At 51.3% G+C, this 11,480-nt stretch overlaps 2 protein-coding genes across 3 annotated transcripts in view; both read right to left on the minus strand.

Annotated features, from left to right (window-relative positions):
- Positions 1-11,480, minus strand: part of LOC104984467 (conglutinin-like) — a 51,732-nt gene that overhangs the window by 25,118 nt on the left and 15,134 nt on the right. The window lies entirely within an intron of this gene.
- On the minus strand, positions 42-8,574 carry LOC104984451 (collectin-43). Of its 2 annotated transcripts, XM_010834159.1 has the most exons (8): positions 8,425-8,574; positions 7,793-7,890; positions 6,976-7,177; positions 4,177-4,284; positions 3,783-3,854; positions 3,277-3,393; positions 3,005-3,088; positions 2,057-2,812 (listed from the first exon to the last, which is right to left on the minus strand). In XM_010834159.1, exons 3-8 carry the CDS (start codon positions 7,172-7,174, stop codon positions 2,400-2,402), a joined length of 993 nt encoding a protein of 330 aa, XP_010832461.1. In that variant the 5' UTR covers positions 7,175-7,177; positions 7,793-7,890; positions 8,425-8,574; the 3' UTR covers positions 2,057-2,399. The 2 variants fall into 2 exon arrangements, with proteins under 2 accessions (XP_010832462.1, XP_010832461.1); XM_010834160.1 differs by lacking the exons at positions 2,057-2,812; positions 7,793-7,890 and adding an exon at positions 42-599 and having other exon boundaries at positions 8,425-8,539.

The raw sequence follows: 11,480 nt of genomic DNA on the forward strand, positions 1-11,480 counted from the left end.
CCCCCCCCCTCTTTTTTTTTTTCTGTGACAAGACTTCCAAGTGTGAAGACAGTTTAGAACTTTATTCTGAGGAAGGAGTTCCATAGGAGGCCTGCCTTCTGGCCTCATCCTGTGGCTCAGTGAGGAAGCTGTGAGCACCAGAGGGTCACCTTTTTATAGGGATGTTGGCAGCTCACAACCCTGGCATTCTGAGCCCCCTTCCTCCCCGGGGGCTCAGAACTCACAGATCACGAGGCGCTCCTCCCTGCATTCTATGTCATTCCAATTGCCATCGGAATAGATCTCAAGACAGTTCTCTGGGCCTTCGTCTTTTGCCCTATTGTTGGGCTCCCCGGGGGCCCAGTTGGAATAGTCCAGTGACCCCCCCATTGGGTAGGTGAACTTGCCCTCTTTGGAGATGTCATTCATGCTCAGGTAAGCATGCTTGTTCTTGGCTCTGACCAGCTGTGTCACGGCCTCGTTCTCGGCTGAAGAGCGTGGGGAGGCCAGCTGTCCCTTAGCCTCTCTGCAGAGCTGCTCTGCATCTGAATATGACTTTACAGCACCTGCCGTCTTGAAGATCTTCTCCCCGACAGCCTGGCCATCAGGGAAGAGCACCGCTAGGGGAAGAGGAGAGTCAGGCTGGGGATGTGCAGCAGCTAGACCTTGTGCTTCAACTGGAGTCCCCAGCTCCCACGAGGGTACCAGGGCACCAGATAGAACAAAAGCAAGGCACTTAGCTCTCAAGCATCCATCATGCAAGAGGTGAGGACCCTGGAAATCAGGTGCTTATGCAAAGGACCAAAGTCACCCAACTGTCAAATGTAGATGAGAATCAGACCTTGTTGGAGGTGATACTAAAGCTCCCACATGCACTTTCTGTTCTTCCCCGTGCTGTTCATGAGAATCCAGCATTTTAATTACTGTGTAAATAGGAAGGACGTTGGCAGGGAAATGACACTGTAGAGTCCAGGGCAGTTCCTGAGAGTGTGGAAAACACCAACCAGGTGGCTCACTCTCACCCTTGCATGATGACTGGGCATGAGGAGTTGTCTGAGCCATTCTGTGCTGTGTGAAGGGGTGAGGAGAAAGGGGAGGACAGAGGTGCATCTGAGAGCAGCCAAGTGCTGACCTCTGCACTGGGGGCAGTCCAGTGTTGGCTTCCATATGCTCGCAGGTGAACCTATGGCCAGTCAGCCTCCCTGGATCACTGAGCAGGGGATGATGGCATCTGAGAGCTCTATGCGGGGGCGGGAGGGCAGAGTGGGATCAGCTTTGGAGAGAGCCCTGTCTGGGCTTCATAAAGTCATGTGTTCAGCCCTACCCTGGCAATGACAGCCCAGGTGACAAGGGAAAGTCACTTCTCTTTTCAGAGTCTAATCTCATATTTCTAAGGAAAAGGTACACTGCAAAACAGCATCCCCGATGTGACGTGTTAAGTATCTCTTTTTCTTCCATCCCATCCACACCCCTCTGACTTCCAGGGTCTGCATGGATATCTTCAGGGCTCCTAAGAGGGCTCACTGGACTGGTTCTGAATCCAGGCTGCACCCTGATCCACTGCCCTGTTCCTCTGAGTAGCTTCAACAAGCAATCGGAGACCAGATTTTCCACGTATTCAGGATGGCGCCCAGACAGCCCCGGACAAGGTCAGTGCAAGCTTGTGTGCCATGATTGGTTTATGTCCCATGCATCTGGGTGGGTATGTGTGTGCGTGCATGCTTGAATACATTCGTGTGTCCATCTGAAGGTACATGGGCTGACTCAAGGTCCTCAGGATGGGTGTGCATATGTCTGCATGTGTGTTCATGTGTGTAGGTGGTGTGGACTGAGTGATGGTGTTTAGGTACGCACAGGTGGCCAGCACATATGCCCAAGTTCACCTTTGTTTATATCAGTCTGCATGAAGGGTTAGTTTTTTAGTCATACTCAACTCTTTTTGACCCCATGGACTGAAGCCCACCAGGGACTTCTGTCCATGAGATTTTCCAGGCTAGGATATTGGAGTGGTTTGCCATTTCCATTCCAGGAGATCTTCCCGACCCAGAGATCAAACCCAGGTCTCTTGCAATGCAGGCAGATTCTTTACCAGCTGAGCTACCAGGGAATGAGGTAGTAAATAGATATGTAAATATGATTGTGCAAGAAGGAAGACATAAACTGCTGAGAATTCTCATCCCACTACTTCAGTACTTAGTTGGCTTGAGTTCTTAGGAGCCAACCCTATGTCTCACCCAATCAGGCCCCTTAATGCTCTGCTTCTTCAGAAAACTCTTCCTTTTCTTGGATCAGTCAGGTTTGATAAGTGATGTGCATTCAAAGCTGTCATCAGGGAGAGGAGAGAAGGAGGAGGGGTAGTTGATGGAGTGTCCCAAAGACGCAGGGCACTCAGGTCTGTGCTCTAGGAGGCCTCAGCCTGATTAGGATCCAGGCTTAGGGAAGATCCTCTGCTTTAAACTCCACAAGAGGTGCAGGAGAGTCCAGGACTGGCCAGAGACTGGAGGCAGCCTATTCCTTCCAGACCCAGGGACATCTTTAGGGTAAGATACTTGGTGGCCACACAGCAAGGACAGGTCCCCAGCAGCCTTGAACCCCACAGGCATCATCCCACCCTCACTCTCAGGACCATGTCTGGATTCTCTGCTGCTATGGACTGTGCAGCTGCTTCTCTGGACATTTGCACACATGGCCCCACAGAGGGAAGAAATGCATCCTGGGTTGGGTGTCCCTTTATATGTCCTAGGAACCTGCCCAGGGTGGGCTGTAGTAAAGGTCTGCTGACTGGTGACATGGACCACGTCCTCCTCCTTGTCCCGTGTGTCTGCTTGAGCTTCTGGAGCACGTGGGGAACAGCTCTGTCCCAAACTTGTCCTTAGCCCCGCTCCTGCCCCAGGTCTAGGTCCAGTCCCAGTCATGGTCCCAGGAAGTCCAATTTAGACCCAAGCCCAGTGAACTCCAAGCCAAGCCCAGACTCAGTCTGAGGCCTGCCTTCAGTGGCAGCTCAGGGTCGGGTTCAGGAGCTCACCTTTCCTGTACTGAGTGACTATGTTCTGGAGGCGTTGAACTTCTCCCTCTAAGTTTCTCATCCGCTGCCTTAGAATATCAACCTCTGCAGGAGAGAGAGGCCAAGTGAAGACAGATCCAGTGCTGCCTGGGGTCACTCAGAGCCCAGAGCTCAGGGAAGGGTGACGCATCTTGGGGGTGGGATAAGGACGTGGGATGCATGAGAGGAGATGCTGAACTGAAGAGGGCCTGCTGGCCCCTCCACACCCACTAGAGCCCCCAGACCTTTCTTACCTAGGACTGAAGTCTCCCCCTTTGCTCCTTTTTCTCCAGGATCACCTCTGTCTCCCTTCAGTCCTGGGGGACCCATGGCACCTGAAGGTCCCTGTGGACCGATGGCTCCAACAGGCCCTGGGATCAGAAAAGAATTGTTGTGTGAGTTCTGGGCACACTTTCCTGCAATTTTCACCTCCCCCAGTACATGGACTGTCATATCCTCAGCAGTATGCCCTCCCTCTTTACAAATGGCCCTCAGTGCCTGGATCCTCTGCGTGCATCCTCTCTGTACACTGACTGTCCCTTAACCCAACAACCAGCCTTCCCTGAACACAAATAGTCCCTGCTGCTCACATCACCCTCTCCCTGGAGACAGACAGTTCCCAGAGCCCAAAGCTGGCTCTCTCCCTGGAATGCCAGCTCTGACCTGGTGGGTGGTGGTGGTAGGCACAGGGGAACATGAGCCCATCCCCATGTCCATTGCTCAACTGCCGCCCCAGCACTTCCAGGGGCTCCGGGCTCACCAGGGGTACCTCTCTCTCCTTTGAGACCTGCGGGGCCTGGGGAGCCGGGCATGCCTGGGGCACCCACTCCTCCTGAGGAAGGAACACATTGGAGAAACATGGCTGAGAGTGCGCTCGGCAGATACCATTTCCTCAGCAGTTCAGGTTGACACCCACAGCTCCAGGTGAGAGAGCGACCTGGGAGACTGCTCCTGACCACCTGGTCTCCTCCAGGAACAGTATTGGGGAAATCCAGTCAGTGTAGGACTGTGGGGGGAGAGGCCCAGGCCAGGCCTACCAGGCGCGGAGGTTCCAGGCTTCTTCAGGCTCTGTGCACATACCTTGGTCCCCACCACGGCTGCCAACATCACCCCTCCCTTCTCCCTCCTTCACCCGCCACATACCACCCTCCTACCTTCGGGCCCAGGTTCTCCTTTGGGGCCTGGTGTGCCTGGAGGTCTCATGCTCCCCTGCCTCCCTGAGGGGCCCTCTCTTCCAGCTGGTCCAGGCATACCTGGAGGCCCTGGGGAAAAGGACCAGCCTAGTCAGTGACACTGAATCTCCTTGGAAGTGGAGTGCATAAAAGATGAGGCTAAAAGATCTTTAGCCTCCTCCTAAAGATATTGTCCCCTGAGAAGCTCCAGTCTTCCCTGAAATAACCCGATGGAGATTGAAGGCAGGAGCAGAACGTGATGACAGAGAAGGGGATGGTTTGATGGCATCACCACCTCAAGGGACATGAGTTTGAGCAAACTCCAGGAAATAATGTAGAACAGGGAATCCTGGCATGTTGCAGTCCATGGGGTTACAAAGAGTCAGACGGGGACTGAGTGACTGAAATACAAGAAGTGTACTTAAATTATCTCCTGGCCATTTACATTAATTTATTCCACAAGTACTCACTGAGATTCTACTACATACCAGGTGCTGTCATGGGATTCTTTGTGGGAAAAACAAACAAACAAACAAAAAAACAGATAAAATCCCTTCCTCATGGAGCTTAAACAACTATGTAGAAATACTTAACCAAAAGGAAACTGTTTAACATGATAATCAGATCAGAATAAGTGCTACAGAGGTAAATTGAAGCCTAGAGAATTGGTGGGGGTGTCTTCCAAATAGGATGGCCAGAGAGGGAGTCTATGAGTGAAGCTGTGATGGGGGTGAGGAGTGAGCCATGGGGATGTGTATGGACTGAGCAAGGACAGGGCCCTGGGGAGGCAGGGGGATGTGCGTGCTCAGGGACCAAGAAGGAGCCAGTGTGGTCAGAGTCCAGGGAGTGTGGGAGGAGGGGAAGGAAATGAGCTCAGAGAGATCAGCAGAGCTGGGTGGTGGGAATGCTATGGGGTGTGAGGTTTTACTCCCAGGGGAGAATTGTCCCCCCTGGACAGACTCTCTCACTGAATCCTTCTGGGCAGGAATCTCAGAGGCACTGAGGAAAGAAGGAATTGTCCCTGGAAATACAGCCCCCCAAGCAGGGCCCAGGTGTTATTGGCCCTGCACGACACGTCTGGGGCATCACCAAGTGACCCAGCCCCACCCTCTATCTCTGCTCTGGGGTCTGTCCTCTCAGGCCCATCTTGTCCTTTCCATCAGGTTCTTGGGAACATGTGTGTCAGAATCTGTGGGGCAGGTTGTCCCCAGTGCAGACTCTGGCCCCACCCAGCCCTACTGGTCAGGATCTGAGGATGCTCGGATCTCCAGGAAATTCTCAGACCTGTCACCGTTGAAGGATGACAGTGCCTGGATCTGGGGAGCCAGTGTGGAGCCTGGTCTTGGCCCGACTGTGCACTGTTCTCTCTCCAAGCACCAACCCAAAGCCAGGCTTGGAATGCACAAAAAGGGAGGTATGGGGTACATCATGCAGCTGAGAGCCACTGTAGGAAAAGTCTCTACCCCACCCCCTGCCCTGTGATTCAATTCAGGACACTCTGGGAGCTAGAGAATGCTAGTACCTTGAATACCACCCCACTATTGAGTTCACTTCTAGGCAGCCTTATTAAGGCCCAGTTCATTCATGTTGGAAGCTACTTTCTGTCTGTAAAGGACAGACAGATACTTACAAAGACTGGGGTGTGTAGGAACCAGCAACAAAGATCCTGCAAATGTTGCTCATTTCCTTCTTCCCCAACCAAAATACAAACTAGAGAAAGTTCAAAGATCTCAGTTGATCCACCCCACAGCCCTGGTTCAGTGCCACGGTGGTGCCCTTATCCTTGTTGCTGGTTCATTGAATTCTCACTTCTTGCCAGTAACACCCAGATCTTCTCCTGTGGGGCAGTGTTTCTCAGACACTTCCCTTAATAAGCAGTATCTTGGGAAACCTCAGGAGAATCCACCTGATTGCTGATTACAGCAAGAGGATGCAACATTATCCTAAAGCCTCACCAAAAAATAATAATAATAATAATAAATGTGGTGGTGGGGGAAGGCTTGGCTCAACTATTTGTCACTGTATGGTCATATTATTTCCATCCAAAGATGAGCAAATTGAGACTCAGAAACACTGAGTGACTTTTCCCTAGGGGACTGTTGTTGAAACAGAGCTAGTAGACAAGCACAGATGTGTCTGAAAAAGAAACTCATGTCCTTTTCGCCTTCCAGGTTGGGTTTCACTTAGCATCTTTGTGTCACAGTTGTCTTCCCTGTCAAATGTGATTAATGCATCACTTGTTAGAGTTTTGGTGGGATTAAATAAACTACTCAAGGGAACTCCTAAGCACAGGGCTGGACTGTGAAATATAAGCTTCCTTTCTTTCCCTCTGTAATATATTTAGGGAAAATCCTTTTATTCAGGCTTGCTTATGGGGCTACAGTGTCTTAGCCTTTGCCACCCATCATGGAGTAGAGCTTAATTAAATATTAAAAATCTTTAACATCATGCAGAGGCACTATTCCAAATGGACTGTAGTTAAGTTCTAGAGGAGACGACTCCAAATACCAGTCATTTACTCTTTGTGCATTTGGGGCTGGTGGGAGTCAGAAGATTCAAGGGGAGGAATAAGGACAGCTGATGATGAAGCTGGAGGCTCAGGGCAGCCAGTCTTAGTGAACCAGTAAAGCCGTGTTTTAGGTGGGCTCAAAATCTGGGTGAAACCCACCCATTGAGGAAGAAGATTATCTATAAGGCTTCACCCGCAGAGGACTCAGTTTCTGGCTTGGTTACAAGTGCCCACCCCTTCCCACCAAGACAGGCCCATGGTCCCAGATCTACCTGGATCCCCCTTCTCTCCCTGGGGGCCTTCTTTCCCATCTCGTCCATCATGACCACGAAGGCTATCTGCTGGTGGAGCACACACAACCAGGGTGCAGGGATCGGTGAGGGTTTTCTCAGAATAGACATCCATTTCTTCGCCCAGGAAACTCTGGGACTGTGTGAGCAGGAACAATATGGAGAGAGGGAGGGGAAGCATGTCCTAGGCAGAGGAATACAAAGAGGGGCTGCTCTTGGTCCAAGGATGAGGATTAGGGCTGGCCCAGCTCCTTGAGATCAGGAGAAGCCCTTCCCTCATCTCCTCTCCCATCCTCTGGAGACAAGAGCAGCAGGGCTCCGAAAGCAGTTTATGGAAAGTTAGGATAAGGTCTGGCCAGGGAGGACATGAGTGGACCAGCTGGGCCTCTGACCTGGTCTGCCAGCAGCATGAACCTACTCTCAGATGCTCTGTGTCATCCCTTTTTGGGCTTGTCATCCTTGCCAGGGGCACTGTGACCAGGATGTAGAATTCCTCACTGAGGCCATTGTCACACCAGCGGGGACTCACTGAGGGCCCTCGGGTGGGACCTGTCTCCTCTCTGGACCTGCTTATCCTTTTCTGTATCAGTAAGGTGGTTGACTTAGCTGTGACAAGGCAGACTTGTTTCCTCTCACTTGCTGTTCTGGATAGACTAGTATTGGAGGTCTGCAGTGTGTCTGAAGAAAAGCCAGCATCCTAAACTGGGTGAGGTCTGTCCTGAGCACAGGATGGGTGCATGACTGTGTGTTTACCAGGGTTTGTCATCCCTGAGCTCCACGAGAAAAGTCCCTGGCATACCTAGAGTCTGTCCAGACTTCCAAGAGGAGTTGGGCCAGCGGCCTCATGGAGGAAGGGACATGTGAGACGCACAGTTAGCGGAAGGCTGGCTTCAGGGGCTGAAAGAGCAGATGTCCAATAGAGCTTCCAATTACCATCAGAAAGGGACTGAGGAGCTAAGTGAGATCAGGGGTGGGTACAGGACATGGCTCAGTCCCACTGTTGGGCTTCTTTCTTCTCTGAGACAGAAACTGTAAAGCTTTGACCATGGAAAGGGCTCATGGGCATTGGAAAGACTTGAAAGAAAGCCTGAGTGACCTGTGCAAAAAGACAGAGGGCCACTGGCTGGCTGAGGTAGTGGGAGGAAAGGGGCTTTCTGAACAGAGAAGTGCCTCCTTCCAAGAGAACGATGAATTGCATTTACCATGGGGACAATGGCATCAGAGATCTGGTTGGATGTCACATCCAACTCTCCCCTTCTCCCAGCCCAGGAAACACATCTCCCACAAATGAAAGGAACACAGTCAGAGCATCCATTACTACCTTGTGCCCCACCTCCAACACTCACCCTCCTAGACTGGAACAGCTGTACAGACCCTGCCTTCCTCAGCACCAGTAGGATAAAGCGCCCATTCAGGCAGGAAGATACTCACGGGACACAGGAAAGCAAGTTGAGAGGCTAGGACAGAGACACTCACAGTTGCGTCCTCTAGGGTTTCAGAACCTCCACACAAATTGAAGTTCCTCAGCCAATATTGAGTATTTATACCTACGCTGTAACCTGAGGTTCCAGTGCCAGTTTCCAGAGAAAAGATTGACAAATTTTGGCTTGTTGACTCAGTCAATTCGCCCCCACCTGGGTTCTGGACATTTGCCGCTGATGTTCATGGCTCAAAACACACATTAGAGTTCAAAGAGCACCCTCAGCCCAGGATCTCATGGGTTCCTCACTGTAGCCCTGAGAGTTTAGTGGCAGCACCAGCGTCTGTGTTTCACGGATGTCCAGGAATCCAAGGTCCAGAGAAGACCAGCAAGTTGCACAATCATCTAGAGTTCTTTCAAAAGCAGCCTGCCTCTGCAGAGTCCAAGAAACAGCACCTGCTTTGCCCATTTCTCTTCCTTCTCATCTCATCATGAGTGCTCAGACACTAGCAAAGACCTGGGAGCTGCCTGGCAGGTCTGAGCAGGAGTGGGGCAGGTAGAGGGGCTGCTGAGGCAACAGCCTGTGGGGGGCAGTGTCTGGGGGAGCTCCCACCCAACAGGGGTCACTCTTTTGCTTTCTGCTGTATTTAGGGCAGCCCTCCACGTGCCTTTTATAGAATTGTTGTTGTTCAGTGGTTAAGTTGTGTCTGACTCTTTGTGACCCCATGGACTTCAGCATGCCAGGCTTCCCTCAGTTCAGTTCAGTTGCTCAAGTCATGTCCAACTCTTGGACCCCATGGACTGCAGCAAGCCAGGCTTCCTTGTCCATCACCAATTCCCGGAGCTTACTCAACTCATTTCCATCGAATGGGTGATGCATTCAACCATCTCATCCTCTGTCGTCCCATTTTCCTCTTGCCTTCAATCTTTTCCAGAATCAGGATCTTTTCAAATGAGTTAGTTTTTTGCATCAGGTGGCCAAAGTATTGGAGCCATCCTCCCTTAACTTGATTGCCCTAATCTCTCCACTGTTTTAGCCAGTGTTTCTCCATGATGTGGCCCTAGTGGCCAGTTTGGATCCCCAAGCTGCGGATACACTGTTGTAACCATCGCAGGGCAACTCTCATTCCCGGTGACTGTGGGCTAGTTGTTGGCATCTCTGCTTGCCTGTAGTTCCCTGTGACTTATTTCTTCCATCAACCCTTCCCTTAGAGAGAACTGGCCTCTCTTGGAATGTGAAGTCACACAAAGGAAACACCACATTCTGTGCTATAATGGGGTCCAAGGGCATGGACTGGACCCCATTATAGGGGGTCCCCAAAAGGCAAGTGGAGGGCTGCCCTAGATACAGCAGAAAGCAAAAGAGTGACCCCTGTTGGGTGGCAGCTCCCCCAGACACTGCCCCCCACAGGCTGTTGCCTCAGCAGCCCCTCTACCTGCCCCACTCCTGCTCATAGAGTGGGGAAGGGTTCTATGGTCTCTTCCCAGGTCTGCACATCAGCAACCCCAGGTCTCCAGCCTCCCTTTTGGCCACCTCATTGGATGTACTAACCTGCTTCTGGGCTTTGATCCTCCTTGTATGTTATGGAATCTATGATGTCAGCTTTCCTCAAAGGTACGGAAAGGTCTTCTCTTTTCTATATTGCAATTTTTTGAAGCAAGATCCTGTAGCTCAGGACCTGGACCCCTAAAGCTTGAGCTCTTCTCTATTCTATAAATAACACCCAGCCCCCTCTATTCCAGGATGTTCACACACCACCGAGAGATCTAATCAGCATGGAAGTTGAACTGAACCCTTGCTCTCCTCGCCCCACAAAGCCTAATTGTCAGGTCTTATCCTGGTGACTAGACAAACTCTCCTTATATATGGTGACTTTCATTTCAGGAGTCCTATACTTCATCTCGGGAGAAGGCAATGGCACCCCACTCCAGTACTCTTGCCTGGAAAATCCCATGGATGGAGGAGCCTGGTGGGCTGCTGTCTATGGGGTCGCACAGAGTCGGACACGACTGAAGCGACTTAGCAGCAGCAGCATACTTCATCTCTTCCTGCAAGTTGGCTCTATTAACTCCTGCCTCCTAGACTGTCAATTACATCCTTCAGGCCTTGGACCCCATTATAGCACAGAATGTGGTATTTCCTTTGTGTTACTTCACATTCCAAGAGAGGCCAGTTCTATTTATGATCAAACCCAGACACTCCTGTTTCAGTAATACCTTTTACTTGTCTCAATTCCACCGACACAGGTGAGAAGAATCAGATTTTAAAAGGTGATCACAATGGCTTTCACACAGAGGATCACTGGGCCACTCTCTCTTCCCAGACAGAATCCTTAATGACTGCACAGTTTCTCTAGGGGCTAATCACTGGTGCCATACTGCAGTCCCAGCAACATCCACAGTCCCTGGTGGACTTCATTTGCTGCACTTGCCTCAGAGCTAAGCTGTGTAGCCCCTGGTATTTTTCTAGATGCTTGTGCACATTACTGTTGAAGCTCCCAGATCAGTGGGCCCATGCAGGGTCAGGCCACTCAAGGTGGCTTCCTCTTGTTCTCTGTTCATCCCCCTGCTAGACCAGTCCCTGCTTCACTCACATGACCATCCAAACCTCTTAATTACAGGGCTTAATAGTAACTGCCTGCATGCTTGCTGCCCAGCTGCTGGTTTTCCTGGTACTGATGAGCCAACCTGATGTCAATACCCCTATAAATGGTAGGCTCCTCCCTCAAAGAGTGGAGATTGCCACAGTGTGCCTCCTGCTGCCTGCTGAACATGGCATGTTGTTGCTGCAGGGCCCTTCCTCTTTGGGTGTTTGTCCAATAAGCGGTGGCCGTCTCTCCTGCTGTCTCTCAGCTCTTTCTTCGGTCTCAGGCTGGGCATCTACAAGTGTGCAGGCTTGTGTGTTGCAGCCCAACAATTGATGAGTCAGCCAGAAGGCTGCTGAAAGCCCCGTGAGGGCCAAAATGTTGATGAATACAGATGGGGAAGGAAAACTTATGGGGTTAATCCTGGGGTGGCTGTCCACTAGCATGTGGGTTCCTGTGGAATCTGACTACTGTAAGAGATA

This window comes from Bison bison, unplaced genomic scaffold (genome assembly GCF_000754665.1).
Source record: "Bison bison bison isolate TAMUID 2011002044 unplaced genomic scaffold, Bison_UMD1.0 scf7180017864029, whole genome shotgun sequence".
In the NCBI taxonomy this organism is placed as follows: Eukaryota; Metazoa; Chordata; class Mammalia; order Artiodactyla; family Bovidae; genus Bison; species Bison bison.

Coding starts and splice junctions, on each gene's coding strand:
- LOC104984451 (XM_010834159.1), bottom strand. CDS start 7,174: ATGCTTCCCCTCCCTCTCTCCATATTGTTCCTGCTCACACAGTCCCAG. Junction 3,394..3,782: donor AGGAGAGAGAGGTACCCCTG/GTGAGCCCGGAG, acceptor TTCTGATCCCAG/GGCCTGTTGGAGCCATCGGT. Junction 3,089..3,276: donor GGGGGAGACTTCAGTCCTAG/GTAAGAAAGGTC, acceptor TCTCTCCTGCAG/AGGTTGATATTCTAAGGCAG.